This window comes from Theropithecus gelada, chromosome 15 (assembly GCF_003255815.1).
Source record: "Theropithecus gelada isolate Dixy chromosome 15, Tgel_1.0, whole genome shotgun sequence".
NCBI lineage: Eukaryota > Metazoa > Chordata > Mammalia > Primates > Cercopithecidae > Theropithecus > Theropithecus gelada.
In genome coordinates, this window is record NC_037683.1 from 20,417,360 (window position 1) to 20,441,814 (window position 24,455).

The window sequence follows — 24,455 nt, forward strand, 5'->3', positions numbered from 1 at the left end:
TATGCAGTTTTGGCAGGAATGCTACATACTATTTTGTTCTTATGGTATTTTCTTAACAAGGCACACAATATCAATCCCATTTTTGGTGATACTAACTTTGATCACTTCTTAAGGTAATGTCTGTCAGTTTTCTCCAGTGTAAATTATATTAACCTATGTAATGAATGAGTAATTTGTAGAAGATACTTTGTAACGCTGTATGTGTTCTCTTCCTCTTCAAACTTCTACCATGAGTTCTACCATATATTGATGATTCTTGTCCAAGTCAAATGTTACTATGACAGTTTTTTTCTAACAGTAACTTTTTTTTTTTTTTTTTTTTTTTTTGAGATGGAGTCTTGCTCTGTCGCCCAGGCTGGAGTGCAGTGGCCGGATCTCAGCTCACTGCAAGCTCTGCCTCCTGGGTCTATACCATTCTCCTGCCTCAGCCTCCTGAGTAGCTGGGACTACAGGTGCCCGCCACCTCGCCCGGCTAGTTTTTTGTATTTTTTTAGTAGAGACGGGGTTTCACCGTGTTAGCCAGGCTAGTCTAGTTTCGATCTCCTGACCTCGTGATCCGCCCGTCTCGGCCTCCCAAAGTGCTGGGATTACAGGCTTGAGCCACCGCGCCCGGCCAACAGTAACATTTTTTAAATCACATTCCTTCTTCATTTGTATTAGGTGGCATTTACTAGAAGGATGCGTTCTCTGTTAAACTCCTTTTATTAATATATTTCTTGTTTATTTGTTTATGATCATTGTGGGCTTGAAGATTCTTATTTTATTCAATGGACTATTATCCATTCTGACATTCATATCATATTGTCCCAGATTTGGTAAGTGGCAGTTTCTTTCGACATGTCTCCATCTTTTTGGGAGCACTTCCTTACTTTCTGGGACAAAATAGATTTTCCATGCTCATCCTGTACTGCTCCTGCCCTGAATGAGCCATTTCTCCAAGAGCCTTTATTCCTTTTAGTGAGGAATGATATTTAACAACCAAGATTTGGTGCTAGGTGTGTTCATTGCTACGAGGGTACCATTGTGTCTAGGCCCTTTAGCAGGCTGTGTGTGTGTGTGTAAATGCATAATTTATTTTTTAAAAAAATCATTACTTCACAATGGTGGCTTTAATTCCAGTCCAAACTCACTGGGGTCTTTCCTGTTTTTCCCACTTCCATATTTTTACTTCCCTTCTCCAACAGTAAGAACCCTGGCTCTGACAACATCACCATATCTGCTGATTTACTCAATTCTGTAATATATGCACATAGTTACAGAATTACTCCACCCTTTCCACTGTGAAAAACAGTGAGAAACACTTTAATAAACAAAGAGAACCACTTTAATAAACAAATCTGGAACTCTTCCAGTTCAAGATTTGTTTGTTAAAGTGGTTCTCTTTGTTTTTAGGCTAAAAGTGTACTATAGTATGTTCTTGAATTTAAAAGTTGTTTGGTTTCATTCTTTGTACAGCCGTTGTTGGGTTAGTCATTTGAAACACAATTAGATTCGTTTGTTTTTATTTGTATTCAATTTTAGAGTTTTTTTACCCTATTTTTATTGATTTAATTTTTTGAATATGCATAACATGAATATGATTCCAGAGTCAAAACTGTATCCTTTTAAATTGCTCTGTGAAGTCATTATTTTTGTCCTTTTCCTTTATCTCCATTAGTATTGCTTTCCAGTTCCCTTTCTCTCTTAAACCCATTGGGACTGGACTCTCAGTCATCTCAACCCCTCCACTGAAACAGTTTGCCCAACACTAACAACTTCCACTTTGCCAAATCCAAGGATCAATTTTCAGTCTTCATCTTACTCAGACTGCAGCAGTATTTGACGTGTTGATTCCTCCCTCCTTGGCTCACTTGGCTTCCAGATGATGCCACTGAGAGTTCAGTTCTCCTCTCCCTCCCTGGCTGCCTCTGTGCAGCCCTGCCTTCTGCATGTCTTCCATCAGTCCTCACAACCTTATTGCTGCCACCGCTTCAGTTTGCCTCTCTTGTCTCACCTGGATGCTGCAGGCCTCTCCTGTTTGGCCTCTGGGCTTCCATCCTTGCCTCACTGTAGTGCATTTCCACACAGTAATCAATAATCTTTTACAAATGTAAGTCAGATCATGTCCCATCTCTGCCCCCAAATCAAAGCCTTTCCTTTTTATTCAGTGTAAAAGTCCAGATAAAGGCCTCCAAAGCCCTGTACCATTGCCCTGGCTGCGCTCTCTCCTTACTCCTGGCGCCCCACCCTCTCCTGCTTCCCCGCCCCAGCTACTGACCCTGCAGTTTTTCTAGCATGCCCAAGCCAGCTCCTCCTTCAGGGGCTTTGCACTTTCTCTTCTCTCTGGTGTCCCTGATCCCTTCAGGCCTTGTCTCAAATGTCATCATATCAGCGAGGTGCTCTTTGACAGCTCTTTATGAAATAGCGAGGCACCCCTGCCTATCACTGACATTCCCCTTTTTGCCTTGCCCTGCATTATTTTCCCCGGTCTACTCACAACCATCTTGCATGTTATGTGCTTACTACCCATAACCATCTTAACCATCTTGCATGTTATATGTTGATTATTCTGCCTTCCCTGTAGAAAGTAAGTCCCACAAAGGTGCATGGATCTTGTCTGTTGTGTTTGTTGCTGTAGTGCTAGGATATAGATAACGTTTGGTGTATGGTGGACACACAACACATATTTTGAGAGAATGAATAAATTAATCAGTGAGTCCAGTGTTACAGCTGTGGAGAGTGTGGCCCATTGAGAGTGAGCAACTCATCTGTGACCATTTATGGAGTGAATGGCAGAGCTGGGATTCAAATCAGGTCTCTGGACAAAAAACTTTTCCTACTAGAGCTACTTGTATTATAGTTGGTATTATATAGGTTATTTGATTTAAACTTCACAATGACCTTGGAGGCAAAATGTATTAGTTCAGTTTTATAGATGATGAACTGAGGCATAGAGATATAACCTTATATATCTAAACAAATGGGCCTAGTGGTGAAGAATGCAGTCATTGGAACTGGGCTGGCCAGATTAGAGCTCTGGCTTCCCACTTGTAAGCTGTGTATGTTAGGAAATTTACTTAATTCCTTGCCTCAGTTTCTTTCTTCACCTGTAAATTTAGCATTCTAATACCTAATTGGTAGAGTCTTTGTAGGAATTAAATTATGGATGTGAAGCCTTGCTTGCCTCAGTGCTGAATGCATGGTTCTTATGTACTGAGTTCTTATTAGTATTTGTACTTGTTGTGAATTGGGGCTTAATCCTCAGAACAGCCTGTTTTCCAGGTGAGGAACTTAGACTTAACAAATAAGAGTTTGTTGTTCAAAGTCACAACTGACTTGGTGGAACCAGGATTTGACTCTGTTCCTCTTGTCTTCATATGTACAAAATAGATGGCTTATGATGGCCCACATAGTTCGTTTAATTCTGGGATAGAACATGGGGTAGTTTACCCATTTGGGCCTAGTGAATGTTTTCCCCCAGCTTTTCCAAAGGGCCCAGCAGCTTACACCTGCTGTAGACTGGTTTTGCTAATACCAGTTCCCAGGACTTTTGAGGACCAGGGTATATAGGAGTACCTGACTTTTCCCAGCTTTATAAAAACCTACTTCCTTCTAGCTAAGGGTATTCTAAATAAGCTAGTTTTCATTTTATTAGTGGAGAAATATCTGAGTCCTCATGATAAAGCCGTATCTTCCAGGCCCAAGTCATTTTTTGTTGGCTTCTTTTCTTCTTGAAGGCCCTCACTCTAGGCCCTAGGAAGTGGAGAGCTGAGAGAGCAACAGCTGCCCTCCCTCCCTCATCCAGCCACTCCCTTTGATTTATTTTTTAGTTATTTACCTTGACATGCCCAAGGAGAGCCTACTTATTCTTTGTGGGTTCTGCAGGCAGATGAAGCATTTTAGGCTTAGCAGATAACACAAACATAGAACTTGATTTTCTCCTACAAAAAGCATAAAAGTCCCAGAAACCTCACCACAACTCCTTTTCTTAGGAACTAAAGTGTAACACAGAGGTAGCTCTTTCTTAGATTTATACAAGGGGTCTGGCTCTTGAATTATGAAACAAGCTTATCATAAAAGAGTTTTATATTTGAGGCAGTTGCATAGCATGAGTTCTTAAAAATTTAAATATAGCTTTTAAAAAAATTAATACAAAGCAATACATGTTTACTGTGGAATAAAAGATAAGCAAATACTCCTATAATTGGATCACACAACAAAGCTTGAATACCCTGGAGTATATATGCCCAGACCTTTTTTTATTCATATGTGTGTTTTTTATGGAAGTGGGTCTGTTTGCATCCTCTCCCTTTGTTCAGTTGTAGATAATAAATATACATTGTAAGTTTTAGTGGCTGCAGGGCATTCTTTTGTGTCAACGTACCATAATTTATTTAATCATTCCCCATTAGATGAACATTCAGATTGTTCCCATTTTGGGGCTATTATAAAGAACACTGTATTGGAATCTTTCTGCATATCCTTGCTATCTCTTTAATAATGTTTGGTTGGCAGGCTCCAAGAAGTAGGATGGTAGTGTGGTTTCTTAATGCTTATAAGGGAACTCTCCCTCGGCTCCATTAAACTGGGGATTCCACCAGGGATCTGGAAACCCACAAGATTTTGTGAGTATGTACATTTTTCTGGGGTGAGGGTCTATAACTTAGATTCCCAAGAGGGCTGGAATCTAAATAGATCAGGAACTGGTGTTGCAGCTAGAGTTTCCACTGTATCCTTGTTCTTGGTGCCTCCAAAGAGCTGTTATATGAATAAGGCAGGTGGTATTTCGTCTGCAGGTATTTTTGAGTAAGCTGTGTTTGACACTGGGAAAGGTACAAAGAAGACAGTTTGATCAGTGAGCTCACCACACGAACAAAGATAGCTCCTGGAAACCCTTGCCTCAGTTCTCTGCTGATAGAAGTGAACCTGAAACTTGGTTTCTTCTCAAGGCCTTCCACAGTCTGGAAGGGGCCTTTGCCAGCCCACCACCCTCTGATGATGATGATGATGATGATAATGATGCAGCTGAAGGAGAAACAATGAGGGAGTGGGGAAGGCAGATCTTTACTGGGTGCTTGCAATATGCCAGGCATTATTCTCAGCCTAAGAGGAAGTATTATCTATTATCCTCATTTATTAACAAGTGAGGAACAGAGAGGTTAATTCACTTGGTCTAAGTCAGACAGGAAGAGCAGAGTCTGAATTTGAGTCCACGTAGTTCACTTTCACAGTCTACACTCCTAACCACCATGATATCGTGCTTCTCACACTCCTATCAAATTGGATGCACTGGTCAAACATTTCTGTGGGCCAGGCCTTGCATTTCCCCTCTTCCATGATTCTGTTCAAACCATTATTTTTTTCTGTAAGACTTTTACTGCCTTTCCATTTAGAGAAATTTAGAGAAATTCTGTCTGTCCTCCAGGAAACTTTCTTTGTTCACCTGAAGTGGAAGCAAAATTTATTCCTTCCACCCCCTCCCACCCCTGGTTTGTTTATAGCTTGCACTTGATATTCACATCTGAGTTTGTGATAGAGGCTGTCACAAGGGTGTTGGGTTGGAAAGAACAAGACCTTTGGAGTCAGACAGACTAGAGTTCAGATCCCAGCTTTATGGGTCATTTATCCCTTGAAGGGCCAGATTTCCTGTAGGGGGGATAGCAGTACCTGTCCTATAGAGATGTTTGTGAGGATGAAATGACATTATTTAAGCTTGTCCAACCCGTGGCCCACGGCTGCATGCAGCCCATAATGGCGTTGAATGTGGCACAATGCAGATTTGTAAACTTTCTTAAAACATTATGGATTTTTCTTTTTAAGCTCATTGGCTGTTGTGAGTGTATTTTATGTGTGGTCCAAGACAGTGCTGCTTCCAGTGTGGCCCAGGGCAGCCAAAAGATTGGACAACCCTGATTTCTTTCATTTTTAAATTTCTGGCCAAACAACAGACCCAATAAACACTCCTGATTTAAAGGGTGTCCTGCTTGACAAATAGTGGGAGCTCAGGAAGGTATGTAAACCAAAATTAAAATTGTAAATCGTATAGCTGGCTGAGTGGACCCTTCCCTCAGCTAAGGGAACCCACCAAAACCTGAAAAACTAGTTCAGAACATGATGGGAAAGTGGGGGCGGTCAGTCATGCCTTATTATACTCTCCTCCCTTTGGAGTTGGCACACAACTGACCAGTATTAACATTAAAATAGAGATCCTTAGGCTGGCAGAACAGACTCTGTAGCAATAAGAAACCAAATTCTAACCTGACTCCATTATAGCATCACATGACAGATAGCAGGGCTCTGAAAGAAATCAAAGTATTTTACCCCAAAATATATTTCTTTGACATGTTTTGAAATGGCCCTGAAATGCTGTCTCTTGTAGGGAACACTTACATTCTATAGAGAAACCCCTTCCCTTTCCAGGTCTTTTTCTGATCCCGAAGAGATTGACTGAGAGTCCAGCACCTTTTAAGGATCTGAGTAGAAAACATTTGCCTCTGGAGGTGGCCACCACTGGGACTTCATCCACATAAGAAAAACCTTGGTCTCCATAACCCCTTACCTTAATTCAGACACTCCTTTCTATTGATTCCAGGTCTTTAGATAATAACTGAACCAAGTGCCAATCAGATAAATGTCTGAATCCACCTACGACCTGGAAGCCCGCCACCCACTTTGATTTGTCCTGCCTTTCCGGACCAGACCAGTGTATACCTTACATATATTGATTGATATCTTATGTCTCCCTAAAACATATAAAACCAAGCTGTAACCCAATCACCTTGGGCACATGTTCTCTTGGGTGACTCTTGGGGCAGTGTCACTCGTCATGGTCCATAACCTTGACAAAAGAAACTTCAAAACTGGTTGAGATCTGTCTCAGATACTTTTTGACTTACTATGACAACAATGGAGTATGCATGTTATGGTTAACAGAGTGATCCAGGCTTTCAGAGAAAATGGAGGGTTTTTCCTCCTAAGAATCCCTGGAACTGCCCTCCCCAGAGCCCCTTGGTGTCTTCCCACCTTTATAAAGCAGTTTTTCCCTCCATCAAAGATATGGCTCCATTGCCACCTCCCCTAAATGTTCCTTGATGGTCCAGGCCAGATTCTGTTTGTCTCCTCTGTGTGCCTTCCCACAGCATCCATTGCAGCCCCTTATCACAGCACTGTAGTGTAATTGTCTTTTGGGTCCACCCTTTCCACTCAGGTGAACTCACTGAGGGTAGGGTAGCTCCTCATTCATTTCTGTATCCTCAGTGTCTGGCATAGGCACCTGGGAGGAGCACTGTAAATATTAAAATAGAATAGAATTAGTTTCTACCAATTACCAGAGAGGTGGAAAGGAAGAAACATCTGGGTCATGTAGGAGATGCCAGGCTGTGGGATTTGAAGTTCACTCTGTAGGACTGATGGATTTTGAGCTGGGAAGTACTGTTTCAAAAGAGGCTTCTTAAGTGGTAGCACTATACAGAATGGATCAGTGCAGAGAGGAAACTGAAGTTGGGTCAACCAGTTATAAGTTTGTCTGGCATAATAGTCTTCTCTTGCTTGTTCAGTTATGGATGGGATAACTAGATGTTTTTTATTTGAAAAGATGAAGTCCTCCTATTGCCTCACACTACACAGCTCTTAGGCGTAGCAACAAGATTTGCCTGAGAGATGGGAGCAGCATTTTCATGACATGCATCCTAAGCTTTTGAATAGCTAGACAGATGGTACCCTGTTGCCTGTGTGGGGGCAGTTTATCAAGAAATTCAGTGCATTAGTTGTTGTGAATCTCCCTGTGAATCCTACAGTAACTATTTGTCACTTGATTTTAAAGAACTCTGTTACAGTAATAGGGGAACGGGTGGAATACAGTTGTTGTTGAGTTGTTGCAAGCTCCTCAAGGGTCTCTTATTTGAAGGGGAAACTCATGCTGCTGGTGGCATCAGGACACTTCCTGGTGTGGTCATGGGTTTGGTTAGGAATGGAGGAGAGGTTTTTGATGGGTTTAAGATCTGGAGACCTGGAATGCTTAAAGCCTGCCCCAAACCAAGGGTCGCCACCTTGTGAAGTTCCTGAGGAAGATACACAACTAAAGAACAATGTGAATGTGGCCAGGTTCAGGGGCTCACGCCTGTAATCCTAGCACTTTGGGAGGCCAAGGCAGGTGGATCACTTGAGACCAGGAGTTTGAGACGAGCCTGGCCAGCATGGTGAAATCCCGTCTCTACTAAAAATACAAAAAAATTAGCTGGGTGTGGTGGCGTGTGCCTGTAGTCCCAGCTCCTCAGGAGGATCAAGCATGAGAATTGCTTGAACCCAGGAGGCGGAGGTTGCAGTAAGCCGAGATCGTGCCACTGCACTCCAGCCTGGGCGACAGACCAAGACTCCATCTCAAAAAAAAAAACAAAAACAAAACAGTGAGAATGTGAAGCAGAATGTCATGTTACTTTGTTTGCCTGGCTAGTGCCTGAGTAAGTCCTAAGCTTTTTGGAAGGCTGGGCTGGCACTGATGGTCCATTCTCAGGGTCTGTAGGGTCGGTGTTATCTGCTAAATGTTGGTAAGCAGCCCAGTGCAGGTATGAGATGAAAAATGTTGACTAAGCTGTTCTTTTAACATACAGTTGTCCCTGCCCATTAGGGATGGTTTTACAAACTGGTTCTTCCAGGAAAGGTCTTGAAATCTGACTCAGTCAGGTGTGGATTTCCCCCTTGAGGAGGATTGTAGAGGACAGAAATGTGGAGTCTTTGAGAGCATCCACTGATGAAGGCCTGTCAACCTCTGTCTATCTTTCAAGAAGCCAAAATATCATGCCATTTTTGGCCAGGATGTAACCAAGAGGCATAGGTTTGTGACTGAAGTAGCTATAAGGATCTCTCCATCTCCCTTGCTTAGCTATAAAATGTAGTAAAGTAAGGGAGAGTGTGATCGGACAAAGGGATAGTTGAAACATTAAACCTCCTGGATTTTCACTTCTTTGCTTTAAAACAGAGATACTAACACCGTGCTCATAGGATCATTGTGGGGCCTGAAGGAGATAGCAGATGTTAAAGAGCCATACTCAGGCCCTGGTGCCTGGTCACTCAGGCCTGTGTGACTCATTTCTGATGGTGACAGTGCCCTGCCGTGGTAGGTGACTTTCCACCACTCAGCATCTTGCACTGACTCTTGATGCCCAGGTGGCTGGCCTGGTGGGTGATAGGGAACCTGGGTGGCCATGCCAGCCAGCCTTGTGAGTTTGTAGGTGGAAACTTCTAGACTTAAAGCAAATGTGCAAGGATTCAGTGATCTTTTCCTCTATACTGTGGTGTTTGAGAACTTTTCCTTTTAGGAATAGTTTTGAAAATTGCATGTGTGGGTGCAGTTTAATTATAGTCTCATTTTTCAAGTACAACTATAGAAGAGTTTGTTTTTTTCTTTAGCCACGCATCAGTTTCTTCAAAGAGCTCATCCCAGCCTGCAATTTCCAGGGTTCTGAAGTATTTTTAAAATAAAGTTGTTAGTCTCTTTGAAATCTGGGCTCATGTGCTTCCTTTCAAACAGCAAATGATGACATGCAGGAAGAGAGCAGAGCATCTTTTGCCCAGCTACATTCTGAGCTATATTTTGTTTTCTTTTGTTATTTTTAAAAATCATTTCCCCTGCTGTAGACAGTGGGTTTTTCAACTGTACTCATGTACTCCTTTCCCTAGTTTAAATCCTACCTCTGAGACCCTTCCTAAGGAAATAATTAAAATGCAGATAAAGCTGTATGCACAAAGATGCTTATTTCATTTGTTTATAAAAGTGAAAATTTGGAGATGACCTAAGCGTCAAATAGAGAACTGGCAAAATTGTGGTAGTGCATGCCTACAGTGGAATATTAGTGCAGGCATTAAAAATGATGTTTCGGAAGCAAATTTAGTAAGAGAAATTGCTATAATAGCGTACTGAGTGAAAAAATTATGTTGTAATATAGTATCTTCCATGCCAAAATGCACGAAAAAAAGAATGGAAGGAAATCCAGTAACTTGGCTATGGGAGTGCCAGGATATTGGTCTTTTCTTGATTCCGTTACCCATTTTCTGTAATGAGCATATATTCTGTTAGTATCAGAGTTTGAGAGAAAGAAAAAGAACCTGCACCAGCAATGCCTCGTGATTGCTTTTTAGATTCAGTGCTGTCACCTAGAACTAGTGTCAATGCAGTGATAAAGGAGAAGTCTATAGTCTGAACTGTACTCTTGGTAATCCTACTTTAAATATCCAGGATTGTTATAGAGCATTTAAACAAGTGGAATAGTGCTTCTGCAAATGTATGAGCAGGAAATTATTAGGGAACACTTAAACACTTTTTTTTCCTCCTCCTTTCTTGATGTTATTTCTGCTTCCAGGAAAATCAGTTGGAGTGGAAATGAACACCCAGAATGAACTGATGGAGAGGTGAGTGTGTAGCATTTGTTAAGAAGACTTCCCAGGACTTTTCAGGTCTGATTTACCTGCCAGCTTTTAAAATATTTTGACTCCTTCCCATTCTGTTTGTTTCCTGCTTCTTGTAAATAAGGTATAAACATCTATGGAACTGACAATGGCCATACAAAACCAAGAGCTCATGCCATATGTTCTGTTGCCTTCATTCATTCATTTCATTCACTTGTGTCATTTCTATCAGGTGATTTGAACCAGATGACATATTCATTTGTTGGCTCCCAGATACCAGCAAGATAAACTCCAGACTCCTTAGCCTGGCATTTGAGGCCCTTCTCAGTCTGACCCCAGTTCTCTTCTCCCCTGTGCGTTCTCCTCGCTTCCCTTCCCCGATGTACCCTATGTTTTAGTCCTATTTGGCTTTGTGTTGTTCCCCACACCATGGCTGTGCACTCTACCTTCTTCCTCTTCAAGTTTGAAAATCATTCTTCAGAGTCCATTCAAATGTAAATGAACCTGGTTCACCCCAGTACCCTCCCTCTCCACCACATCCCAGCGTCAGTGATTCTTGCTGTAGCACTTGGACATAATTACATTACAGCATTTACCACATGGTATTGTAATGCTTTCTACATTTATATTTCTATTCCCAGAATTCCTTGGAAGAGGAAAGGAGCTAGCTAGTATTCATTAGGTATTGGTGTGTGTCAGCTGCTGCCATAAGCATTTCACATTTACTAGTTCTCACCATATAAAGTTTGAAGTAACTATGTTAGGATGAGGAAGCCATGGGTCAGAGTTGCATACTTGCCATTACGAGGCAGAGCTAGGATTTGAACTTGAATCTGTCACACTCCATCCAATGCATGTCCTCTTCCTGTTATTCCACATTGTCTTTTGAGGGCAAAGCCTATATCTTGAATATCTCTACCTGCTCCAGCTCCAAGTTGCTGGCATGTAGTTGAAGTTCAGAAAATATTCATGGAATAAATGAATTGTGTAATTTCTTAGCTTGTCTCTATGGCCAACTGAAAATGCCAAGGTCTTGCCCTCCTTTATTTAGTTGTTAAAGATTCTGAGTGCTATTAATGTTGCTGTGTGCTTTCCTCTGCTTTAAAGATGTGGTCCTTTGGGCTTCTGGGAATAAAATAGAGACCAGTCTAGGGTGCAGACTTGTAGATTTTATTGGCATCATGAAGGGCACTTGCATCATTAGAGCGAGTAGGCAGAGTGGTGTCACAGCTCACAGGAGGACATTTTAATCAGGGCTTCTGCAAATTTAAAAGAAAGACTCTTCTCCCACTGCAATATTGTTAGAGATCCCTGCCAGTTCAATCCTCCAATTCCATTCTTGTAATAATAGGTCATATCCCACTGGCATGCTTTAGAGAGGGCAAGGAAGGCTTCCCAGAGTGGGGACATTCTTAACTGAGATCTAAAGGGTGAGAGTTGAAGGGGCTGGGGGCTGTCGGGAGAGTGTCCATGCCTGAGGCAAAGGAGACACAGTCCCTTTGAGCATGTATTTGGCACATAGAGGGTCAAAGCAGGAGAGGCAGGCTGGGTTTTGTTGGGCTGGTCCTCAAATGTGTTAAAAGTCCAAACCCTATTCTGTAGGAAGTAGGGAGTCTTCGAAGGAAGGTAAGCCGGGACTGGACATGATCACATTTGCCATTTAGGAAGACTGCTGGGGTTGCTTGCAGAAGGAGTTGGACTGAGGGATGGAACCTGTTTTAGCCTCCTCAACCAATGTGTCACTCCTTTTCATTTCTGACAGATTTGTTTTTTGCCTTCTGTTCTGCCTCTCTCAACTGTAGTTTAGCACTCACACGGGCCACTTCTAAGCCAATTAAGTGGGTGCCCTTGGCCCATGCTGCACTTCTGCAAGCCAGCAGCAAGCCTGTGCATCCATCACACTGTCTGGGCAAAGTTGCATCAGGTGTTTACCTGTTAATGAATGCATTGCAGCTTTGGAGTCTTTGCTCTTGTCTTAGCTCATGAATAATGAGACTGTGGCTGCTGACAAGAAGTAATAGGAAAATGTGGGAGAAAAAAAAAAGCATCAGTTAAGGAGTTTATCTATAATGGAGATTCATGTGGCCTTTTCACAGCGTTCGGCTTTTTTTTTTCTCATGGCTTAGGTGGTCCTTGGGAAATACAAGTTAATAACCAGATGATTGCTAGAATGATGATATTGAAACCTGCTTGGAAACCGTGAGAGTTTTGAGATTTTTAAATCCATAGGCCACCTCATGGTTTTGGGCTGGGCTCTCACATTCTTCTGGGGCCTTGGAGCCAGGCAGGCCTGGTTGAAATCTAAACTGTGCCTCTGACCAAGCCGTGAGACAGTCGGCCAGTTTATGATGAGCCCCAGTTCCCCTACTGTAAATGAGGATAGTAATCCCTACCTCAAAGGGTTTCTGTGAGGCCCAACTAAAATCTCAAATGCTTGGTATAGAGAGGTTATTTGGTAAACAGCTACCGTTGACCCAAGTCCTCTTGGGTCCCTCCCCTGTAAACCAGGCTGTGGGACAGGCACAACCCGCTGCTTCCCCTTGTTGGCTCCAAACTCAAGCCCACCGAGCCTTTCTTGCTTTTAGAATGTCATTGCTTAATGCTGTAGAGAAATAAAAGGTCTGACTGAAGTTGCAAACATGGGGAAGTTACTAAGGGTAAAGTAATCGTAGGTATTCGTAAGTCATAGTCCTGGCTTGGGATTTTAGCATGGGAGATGATTTATCTTTCAATCTCAATGGTTAAGGATTGAGGAAGACAACTTAACCTACCAACATCTTCTACCTGAATCTCCTGAGCCTTCAGCCTCTCATGTGCTCTCTGATTATGAAACGTCTGAAAAGTCCTTCTTCTCACAAGACCAGAAGCAAGATAATGAGACGGAGAAGACTTCAGTTATGGTGAACAATTTTTCTCAAGGTAAGCTAAGCTTCATTAAGCATTTTAAACATGGCCTGATTAAAACAATAGTTTGCCATCTTACCTTAGTAAGCAGAGTGTGGTGACATTTGAATATTTCTCTGATGAAAGGAGATCCCATTAGGGCTAATGCTGGTCATTCAGGGTATCATTTATCACTGGAGAAAGCTATGGTTGTTGAAAGGGTTGGCAGTTGGGGAAAAGTTATTTTTATTTTTTAAATGACGACTTAATATATGACTTGCCATTTCCTGCAGGCTGTGTGTCACTGAACTTGTATGTCAGTGCAGATTTGGTTAATTTCCTATTGTTTCTTTCAAAGTCATCCTTAGGCAGGGTCGGTTCAAAGACTCTTCTCCTTTGAGTTGCCCAAGAGTATCTAGCCGCCTGTTCTGATATTTTTATATAAATACAACATTTGTGATTGTGGGAATCTACTTTGTTTTCCTTTAGTGTGACCCATGGCCCATTGGGTCAGGCCTTTTATCTTAGTCTAGTTGGATTGTTATAACAGAATGCCATAGAATGGGTGACTTATAAACAGCAGAAATTTATTTCTTACAGTTCTGAAGGCTAGGACGTCCAAGATCAGGGTACAGCCAGCATGAGTGGGCTCTGGCGAGGGCCTTCTTCCAGGTTGCAGACTGCCATTTTCTGGTTGTATCCTTACGTGGAGGAAGGAAGGTGAGAGAGCTGGTGTCTGTTTTATGAGGGCACTGATCTCACTGTGAGGGCTCTACCCTCATGATCCTATCATCTCCCAAAGCCCCAACTTCGTAGTACCATTACATTGGGACTTAGAGCTTCAACATAGGAATTTTGGAGACACAAGCATTCAGTCCATAACACCTTTGTTCTGCCTCCGACCATGGACTGAGTTAGCAGATGAAAATTTTCACAGTGGCCCCATGTGGTGTGTGAAAGAGATAAGCACAGTGCCTTCGTCCCGTGGTGGCCTCTGAGGCTTCTTGAGGACCCTCAGGACTCAGAGGAGCCCAGTTTGAAGACAGAAGGCATACCCAGAGTGTGAAGTCCACATTGGTGGCATAACTGAGGTATCAGCTGGGGTCCTCCAGCAGCGTCATCTAGACCTAGTTTCTTTGGGTTGCTGGCAGTATCTCTCTGCAGTTTTTGTGAGTTTCTGAGTACTTGGTTTTTCTTGGTCATTTCTGGCTCTGCATTCTGCCTTTCCCAAATTTAGGTCACACCACAAATTGTTTCCCTGTCCCTAGTGCCACTTCCTTCTGTATTGTATCCATTCAGCGTGTAACTCAGTGACTTTCCGAGAATCCCCAGAGACCACTCCCATGAGGCTTTGGTGCAGACTTGATTGAGGAACCAGAAGGAGAGTGGAGTTTACAATGCAGCAACCCAAATGATTTAAACTGGAACTCTTGAGGTCCCTATTGTTTTCATTAGGCAGTTCCCTCTGCTCCCTCTTGCCTGCTCCTCTTTTTCCACCCTTCACCCTGTCCACCACCCCAACCTTGTTCTATTTCTAATGTAGAACCTTTTAGGCATTTCTTCTATTTCTTATTCCTCTGTGGACCCATGACCTCGGGCTTATTATGCCCTCTTAGTGGGTTACCTCAAGTGGGAGCCATCCCAGTAAGCCCACCATCATCTTTTTTGGTGTGTCTTCAGCCTTTTGCTCTCTGCATCTAGTTTTTCTTTTGTCTTTTGTCATATTTATGATTTGTATAGAGAGATAATTTCGTATTTTTCTCACTTACCATTCTATCATAAGCTTTCTGACATGTTGTTACATAACATCATTTTTAGTGGCTTTAGAATAGTCCATTGAGTGGCTGAATTGCAGTTTGCCTTCTGTTCCCCTGTCGCTGAACATTTAAGCCATTTCCAGATTTCACAATTGTAAACAAGGCTGCAGGGGATATCTGTGAACATGAAGCTGTTCCCTTATTTGGGGGCTTTTCTTAATACAGATTCTATAAATTGGACCTGCTAGGTGAGAGAGCACACTTTTTTTTGTGGTTGCTTATTGGATTTACGTTTTTAAAGAATTAGCATTTGTCAAAAGGGCATTATTCTAAGAGAGAGATTTTTCTCCCATTTTGTAAAGGCTAGTATAGTGTTTCCTTCTCTTCAGTTTGGCTGCATAATTAATAAGTGGTATCCAGTTCAACTGGGAATGTTTCCTTAAGCCCAAGTAATGATTCTGCCTCCTGGCCATAGACTCAGTGGAAGATGGCATGTTTCAATGGCTGCTAAGCATTTATGTCCCCTTCTCACAGTCATGAGTGTGTGACTTGGATAAACCAGCAAGGAAGGTTGCAGTCAAACAGAAAAGTTCCTGAGTGACTCCGACCTGACTAGATGCTGGAAGAAGATTTGCAGGACATCAAGGCAGGAGCGGGGAGGTACAGTGCCACGGGTGCCAGAAGTTTAAGGAGCGCGGAGGTGCAGTGAAGTGGGTACCAGAAGTTTAAGGAGCGGGGAAGTACAGTGCCGTGGGCGCCAGAAGTTTAAGGAGGGCAGAGGTGCAGTGCCCTGGGCGCCAGAAGTTTAAGGAGGACGGAGGTGCAGTGCCGTGGGCGCCAGAAGTTTAAGGAGGGCAGAGGTGCAGTGCCGTGGGCGCCTGAAGTTTAAGGAGTACGGAGGTGCAGTGCAGTGGGCGCCAGAAGTTTAAGGAGCCGGAAAGTACAGGGCCGTGGGCGCCAGAAGTTTAAGGAGCAGGGAGGTACAGTGCCCTAGGTGCCAGAAGTTCAAGGAGGGCAGAGGTGCAGTGCCGTGGGCGCCAGAAGTTTAAGGAGCGCAGAGGTGCAGGGTCGTGGGCGCCAGAAGTTTAAGGAGCACGGAGGTGCAGTGCCATGTACGCCAGGAGTTTAAGGAGCGGTGAGGTGCAGTGCCGTGGGCGCCAGGAGTTTAAGGAGCAGGGAGGTGCAGTGCCGTGGGCGCCAGCAGTTTACGGAGCGCAGAGGCACAGTGCCGTGGGTGCCAGGAGTTTAAGGAGCACGGAGGTGCAGTGCCATGGCGCCAGGAGTTTAAGGAGCGTGGAGGTACAGTGCCGTGAGTGCCAGGAGTTTAAAGAGTGTGGAATGCAGTGCTGTGGATGCCAGTAGCTTTTTGCAGACAGAGTTCTTCCGTGCTGTGCTGTAGCGAGAGTTAGGACATTCCACCAAATTACTTGCCACACTTCTGGCATTAGCAGGAGATAGCTGAAAGTCTGGGAATTAAGTCATCTCATAAACATTCAGATTCATGGTAAAATTACTATTTAATTAGGAAAAGATCTGTAACATTGTGCTACTTTTAAATGAAAGTCATTTTGGAGGAATTAAAACTGGATCATAACATTAGTGTAATGTTTTAAAACAAACATTACTAAGATATACTGAGTATACCCTAATTGATAAATTAAAGACATTAGTTTTGCCTTTGGATACTTAATGTGATGATGCTTTAAACACTGACTCTAGAAACCTACCCCTGGATTGGAATTGTGCCTCCTTCTTTCTTTGTTAAAGTGAGATGTGGCAGAGGCTGAACAAATACATGCTTATTTTGGAAAATTTAAAATGTTATGTATTGTTAAGTATTATGTTAAAATGTAATATAGAATTTTTGAAAAATCTAAAATCTGCCGCCTAAAGGCAACTGCTATTAATATTTAGATATATTTCCTTCTTTCACATATTTGTGTCTTTCCTTGTCTGTAGAAATTTTTAAGTAGAGTTCTGTGATATTGTGAAGTATATATTTGGTCTTCCTGGCAGTATCCTTCATAGTGAACCAGTAAACATAAGCAAATGTTTCCCTGAGTTTTTGAGCCAGTCTAGCAAAGTAATCCAACTCCAGGAGGTGGGTGAGGGAACCGAATTTTTAGTCGGTTGGTCAGAGGCACGGGTGAAACAGTTGGGGGCTTGCGACTGGCATCAGAAGTTGTGGGAGGGGGGCAGTCTTGGGACTGAGCCCTCAACCTGTGGATCTGACACTATCTTCAGGTCCAACCGAATTAGAAGACACCCAGCTGGTGTCTGCTGCAGAACTGTTTGCTTAGTCTGTGGGGAAAAACCCCTCACATTTGGTCACAGAAGTCTTCTGTGTTGATTGTTGAGTGAGTATATGGGAGAAACTGAATGTTGTTGTTGTTGTTTTTTCTATAAGTTGTGATTATGTTGAATAATCAACTTTGGATCTAAGATTTAGTTTAATATATTTGTATGATATATAGTCTTCATAACAATTTTAATAGCTATGTAATACTGCATCATCATGAATGTTCTACAGGTTTTTATTTAACAATTGGAGTTATTTCAGTTCTTACGGTTACATCCAATGCTGAGATGAACCTTTTCCTCCATTCTGGCAAATGCTTGTCAGCATCTCTGGTGGTCTCTTTAAATAGAGCTCTAAAAGTTGAATTATTTGGTAACAGACATTGGAAAATAACTTTTCTAAGACTAATGATAGAAGTAGCCCCAAAAGAACATACGCATTTATACTCATGCTAATAAGATGTTCTCTTGAGATCACTTTTCTTATTACCATTCTCACTAGCATTGTTTTGCTTTATTTGAGTCTTAAATTAGTAAATGATAAATGGATAACATATTCCTTTCAAAAAATTAGTCTCAAAAATATCTGGATTCATTATGAAGGTAGTTTAATCAACTCTCGGGCAATTCAAGCAGACTTGAAAGTGATCTGTTAGTTTCACCATAAGGAAGATTTTAAATTAATATTTGATATTTAGAAGAATAAAAGGCTACATTAGAGTTACCATTAAAATTGTATGGAATATAATTTTTTCTATGTGATGTAAAATATCTTCCCATGGAGGACTGCAGAGAATCATTATAGAAGTGTGTCTGTGGGAAATAGCTCACCCTCCCCATGCCTAGGAAAGAATTGCCAGTTGCTCACTATCTTAATACATCCAATACTGTTTGGAATTTCAGGATCCCTGCATAATCCATAAATTATTCAATTTGTTGGGGTTTCAGACTTTAAATTAAAAATGGCTTCCTTCCTGTAGACTTACTAATGGAACACATACAGGAAATTCGAACTTTGAGAAAGCGTTTAGAAGAATCTATTAAAACAAATGATAAGCTACGGAAACAGTTGGAACGGCAAGGATCTGAATTTGATCAAGGTAAGGAAAGACCTTCCCAAAGGGCTGTACATGTCTATGAGTGCTTCACTGTGACGCATTTGCCTGAGTAAGCATCTGTGTACAAAGCAGGTGCTTGATAAATGTTCATTTCTCTATCTTAGAGAAGTCTGCCAGCCTCTGGTATCCTGAATTGTGACTGGCACCTCATTTGACTTTGGAAGCTGGAGAGAAATAGATAGGAATTTCAAGATAAAACAAAGCAATATATTGTCTTTTCATCTATAACAGATTATTGCATTTTAGCAATCTGGTAAATTTCACATGCCAGTCTAAAGATCACACATATTCCTGCATAAACAGTTAGCTCTGAATAGAATGATCATCCATGAAAAACTTAAAAATATTCCCCCCCCCACCGCCACATAGGTAAGACATTCATGTGCTTCAAAATTAAAAACCTCCATTCTTTATCCAGTAACCCTGTTTTCCCTTCCCTCTTCTCCACTTTTTTCCTTGTTTTTCTTCTGTATCCTTAACAGTGTTTTTTAAAATGCAAATAGCAGCATGTATTCTTATTCTTCTCTTCACCCCAGAGGTAACATACTCTATATCCATGATTCTGTCCATTTGTCATGGAGCAGTAAATCTTGGACATCGTTCCTTACTGCTCTAGAGAGAGTTTCTCATTCCGTAAAGCTGTTGCATCTTGAAAGCAGCTTGGCGCACTCAGAAAAGCCCAAGTTTGTCTGGTCGAACTGGCCAGAGTATGGACCCTGCTGTCCCATTTATTAGCTTTGTGACTTTGAGCAATTCACTCATCTCTCCCAGTCTTAATTGTTTCATAAAACAGGGTCATTGTAAGATTAAATGGGGCAATGTTATGAGTAGGGCCCTGCTCAGTGCCTCACTCAGTAAACAGTTGCCTTTATCATCACTATCAATTTTATTTTACTATTTTATTCTGTATAACATTGCAAAGCTCTGCAATGGGTAGGGACCCTAATGTCATTCCCATTTTTAGAGGTCGTAGAATTGAGTTCTGGAAAGATAGTGCTCCATGGCAGCAGCACGCCTGAGTCCTCGGGCCCTTGTCCAGGTCTCATTCCTCTCTAGCCATCGTAGCTACCAGCCGGGAGGGACATCTTTCCAAAGTACCATGCATGCTGCAGCTTTCACGGGAAACCGAATGGCTCATCTCGCCCTCTCCGGCCCTCCTCCCTCCCTCTTGCTCACTGCACCCACTTCCTGCATCCACCCCCCTCAGCCTCAGGGAAATTGATTGATCTGAGTTATTAGTTGTATCAAACACAGGAAAGAAATACACGCCTGGGCCCTTCACATTCACTCTTGGTAATGCCTGAATTAGATTCATTCTGTTTTACATTTTCCCTGGCAAATCCAATTATAGAATTATTTGGGGGCTCAAATGGCCACCAGCTACAGTGGAGCAGGCAATTGCTCTGGAGAGTAATTCACTCTGACGGGAAGGTTTACAAAAGCATTCATAAAGTATTTACATTGGTGGAAAGACGTGCTCTTCTCACCATGTTGTCACAGCGTCTGAAAAGACAAAGGAATAAAAGTGGCTCCGCCTCCCCCTGCTGTGAAATGTTCACCTTGGGGAGCAGGCCTGAGAAAGGTATGGCTTCTTACGATATTGAGGTGGAATATTGTTAAAAACCAGCCTCTCATGTGTTAGAGCTTCCAGCTTGTCTCCACTTGTACAGGCCTGTAGTGATGACCCTCAGAGGAAAGACTGACCTCCTAGCATTAGAAGTGGGCCCCGCTAGCTCAGGTTTAGGCTGGTCAGGAACTGTTCTTTGGCCTAATTATTTCTTTGCAAAGAAATACTGCCTCCAAGGCTACCACCTTAGCTTTGGTGGTGGTAGACTTCTGTAGAATTTTTCCTGCTTGTTCACAGTACTTTTTGGTGCTATTTTTGGCTCCAGTCTATCATTAATTATTTTAGTAATACAAATGGTAATAGCAGTAACAATAACATCAGTCATTTTTATTGAGTTAATGGAGACTTAGGGAAGTGTTGCGATTTGCCTGAGGTCATGCAGCTATTAAGAAGCCAGAACCATGGTTCAAACCCAGGTGTCTCTGAAAAGATACCAGAGTTCACAGGGGAGAGTGGAGGAAGATGGTGGGGAGAGACACAGTAAGTAAAACAATTCGATAACATTGTGGTAAGTGAATCATTAACATAAGAAAAAGGTAGTGCTGTAGAGTGGAAGGGCTGTCAGCTCCTTGGAGAACTGATGCTGTACCTTCCCTCCAAGGAGTTTGAATAGGATAGGTACTCAGTTGTGTGCCAGGATGCTTTCAGCTGCAGACAACAGAATGGGAGTAGTAACTGATGGTAACAACAGGGATTTGTGTTTTTTCACGTAACAAGAAACCCACAGAGGCAGGTAGTTCCAAGGTAGGTTTATGGCTCAGTGACAGCAGTTTGGGTTAGTATCTGTGACGACTGCAGTAGTTACAAGCATCCCAGTCGTTCAGACAGTGTCCAAAGCATGGGAAAGAAGAAGGTGGGACTTCCTCCTGTCCTCTTTTCATCCTGGTGGAAAATCTTTCCCAGAAGCCCCCAGCAGACTTCCTGTCAGGCCCGATTGGCCAGAGGTGGCACGTGACCATGTCCTCACTGCAGGGTGGCTAGGAAAGCAGGAATCTGGCATTTTGGCTCTCTGGTATAGTAAGTGGACTCAGTGAGTGTGGAGGACAGGGAGGGAAGCATCTGCTTGCCACATAGAGAAGGCACCTTGCACACAGTAGGCACGCTCCTGAGGGTGGCCGTGAATGTGAATGTTATCTATGAAATAGGGGTATCTAGACTGGGAAATTGGCCCTTGTGTTTCGTTGTGCGATTGTCTTTTGCCATGGTGGGCCATCAGATGTTTTTGAGTAGAGAGTAACTTACATGGACTTTGTTTAGGATAATAACCCCATTGGCAGAATAGCAGGGCGGCGAGGTTAGAGAGCAAAGTGATGAGGCCTGAACTTTAGGACTGAAAAGAGTAGGCCTGTGTCAGAAGCATTTTGGAGGAAGCAGCAGCATCGTGATTGCTTGATTGGGCAGTGGAAGAGAGAGGGGTTAGGATGGCTTCCAGCTTTCTAGCTTAGGTTAGGGATGTGGCGATACCATCTCCTGAGGCAGGAAACAGGTGAGAGAGAGCAGGTTTGGAAGGATGAGGAGTTCGGCTTTGGCTCTGTGGACTGAGTGACAGAGCTGCCTCAGTGGTGAGGCCTGGCAGGCAGCTGGATATGAATTTTGACCTCAGGAAAGACATCTGTGAAGGTGAAGACTCTCACTCACTCACCCTACTCCTGGCCCAGGTCTTCTGCTTTGTTCTACCTTAGATAAGATGTGGGGGAGCCCCTCCTGCCCCCTCTGTCAGGCTTACTCTCAGTTCTCTTTGGCCTCTGGTAATTCCTTACATAGTTAACAGGAGGGATTTTCATTGTATGTTGTGCTAACTCTTTGTTTAAAACTGTTTTCTAGAAAGTTCCATCTATACTGATCTGGAGACTGTTTATAAATCAGTCTTTATGTGTGTTTTTATAGGTTCTACAAACATTTTTGCTTCTGGTTCAGAACTTCATAGTTCTCTAACATCAGAAATTCATTTCTTGAGGAAGCAGAACCAGGCCCTCAATGCAATGCTCATTAAAGCATCCAGAGGTAAGAATTAAAGGAGTCACTGGAAGCCTGGAACGCCAAAGCCTTCTGTGTCATGGAAAGAATGCAGACATTGAAGTCTGACCAACCTAAGTATGAATCCCGTGGCTCTGTGATGGCTTTACACCATTTAATTGTCACAGCAGCCCTGTGAGGTGTTTCTATTTTATAGCTGAGAATACTGGAATCAGAGAGGTTCAGGAATACCTCATAGGGCTGTTGTGACAATTGAACGGTGTAAAACTCTCAGCACAGTGTCTCCAGTAGGGACTCAGTAAATGTTATTTTATTTGCTTGTCACTTATCCCCCCTTTAGCCATGTGTCTCTCATCCTAGTTCACAGTGGAAGAAAGAAGGGCTGGAAATATAATACTGCCAAAATCTCAACTAGTGATTTCCTACTATCAGCAAAGTTTATTCCGTACTTCTTATAAAGATCCCTTCTCTTAATTCGTTCTATTTGAGCTTGGCTCCCAAAGAGCTTTCACTTACATTATCTTTCACTACCAAAAACAATTCTGGGATGAGGTATCATTAGCCCTATTTGACAGGTGAGAAACTGAGGCCTAGGGAATTGCCCAGCCTGTGGTCACAGAGCTAGAAGGTGGTAGAGCTAGAACTTGGGCCAACTTATCCCACTTTTCCTAAAAGGATATTGATGCTCCTTTTGGCTTAAGAGATGAAATTGGGGCCTCTGTCAGTCATTCATTCACTCAGCAAACATTTCCTATCTCCTGTTCTACTTCAGGGCTATGTAGACTCTGATACAGAAATGGATGAGATTTCATCCCTTCCCTCAGGGAGCTCATAGTCTGATGGGAGAGGCAGCCAGACAATCTTGGCAGGCCAGCGTGAACCTCAGCCATGATAAAGTCAGGCTCTGGGAACTGCAGGACCCTGGAGAAGGCATCCTGACTGGGGAAAAGCTTGCCTTCAAGAACAGAGGATGAGGAGGGCTTAGCGAAGGTGCTGAAGATTGAGAGGAGCCAGGGCATTTTAAATCGAAGGAAGAGAGCAGACAGAGGCCCAGAGGTTAGCGATGAGGAGTCTAGGCCGTTCAGGAAGGGTAGGCAGCATGATGTGTCTGGCCATCGAGGGAGGAGGTGAATACTTGCTTAGAAATTATCTTGTTGTGGTTAAGAATGGAGTCAGAAAACCTGAGTCTGAATTCTGGCTCTGCCACCTACTGGCCATGTGACCTTAGGGAAGTTTCTTATCTGGAAAATGGAGAATAATAGTGCCTGCCTCGGAAGTCGGCCCTGGAGATTAAATAGGGCGATGCATGTGAAGGCCCTAATGTCACATCGCACAGGTAGTGCTGGTGCAGGTCAGCTGTTACCACCACCAGCACTGCTGGCAACTCATCTTTATGGAGCTTCCAGCCCCCAGAGTGCTCCTGACTCCCTGTGGTAAACCCTTTATAGATGGGAGCTCAGTGAATCCACATAATAACACATGTAAGGAAACAGGCATAGAGAAGTGAAGAGCCTCACTCAAGGTTATGAAGTCAGTAAATGGAGAAGCTGCTCTTGAATGTGGCCTCTCTGCCTCCAGCCCCCTGCTTTTGACCACGGTGTCTCTTGTGCCTCTGGGTGTATTTTATTCCTCAGAAGAGGTGCTGTCCTCAGCCTGAGGAGTGAATGGGCCTCAAGGTGCCATCTGCACAGCCCTGCCGGCCTTCTGGTGTTAGGCTGGTAGAAGGCCTGCGGCCAGGCCAGCACTCATTCCCAGAGTTCTGGGTCCTGCATTTTCCTCTATACTTTCCACCCGCTGTTTGCTCTGTGAAGGCAAAGTAACTAGGTTTGCATGGCCTGTTCTTTAATAGAAAATTAAACAGACCCATTTTATCCCAGTGACGTTTAATCTGCAGTCTTGATGTTGACAAATTTATCTGCCCAAAGTGTGTAAGATAATTGGAATGCCAAAATCATAAATGCCAGATCGAATCTCATTCTTTTTTGTATTCTTGAAGTGCTATATTTATATAATAAGGTTGGAAAAAACAAATGGTGGCCCTTCTCAGTGGCGCCTTTTTGTGTTTGCAGATAAACAGAAGGAGAATGACAAATTACGAGAGTCCCTCTCCAGGAAGACCGCGAGCCTGGAGCACCTTCAGCGGGAGTATGCCAGTGTGAAGGAAGAAAATGAAAGGCTGCAGAAGGAAGGCAGGGAGAAGGAGAGACACAACCAGCAGCTGATCCAGGAGGTCTGCCGCAGTGGCCAGGAGCTGAGCAGGTAGTGGCTGTGCTTCCCCGGTGACCTGCTGGCCGTACCACGCATCCAGGCACTGGGCTGCAGTCGTGGAATCAGCATGCAGGCCTCTGCCTTAGTGCATGGCGGCAGGCAGTAGACACAAACACATCATACGTCTGGTGGGGCTGCAATATA

The 24,455-nt window shown here is 43.1% G+C and overlaps 1 protein-coding gene across 4 annotated transcripts in view; it reads left to right on the forward strand.

Annotated features, from left to right (window-relative positions):
• The window catches only part of CDK5RAP2 (CDK5 regulatory subunit associated protein 2), a 185,775-nt gene that overhangs the window by 140,500 nt on the left and 20,820 nt on the right, over positions 1–24,455 (forward strand). For all 4 annotated transcript variants that reach the window (XM_025359182.1, XM_025359184.1, XM_025359185.1 and 1 more), the window contains 5 exons: positions 10,338–10,386; positions 13,130–13,302; positions 18,302–18,421; positions 21,954–22,070; positions 24,113–24,302. In XM_025359182.1, the coding sequence (XP_025214967.1) occupies positions 10,338–10,386; positions 13,130–13,302; positions 18,302–18,421; positions 21,954–22,070; positions 24,113–24,302 (649 nt within the window). The remainder of the gene's footprint in view (positions 1–10,337; positions 10,387–13,129; positions 13,303–18,301; positions 18,422–21,953; positions 22,071–24,112; positions 24,303–24,455) is intronic.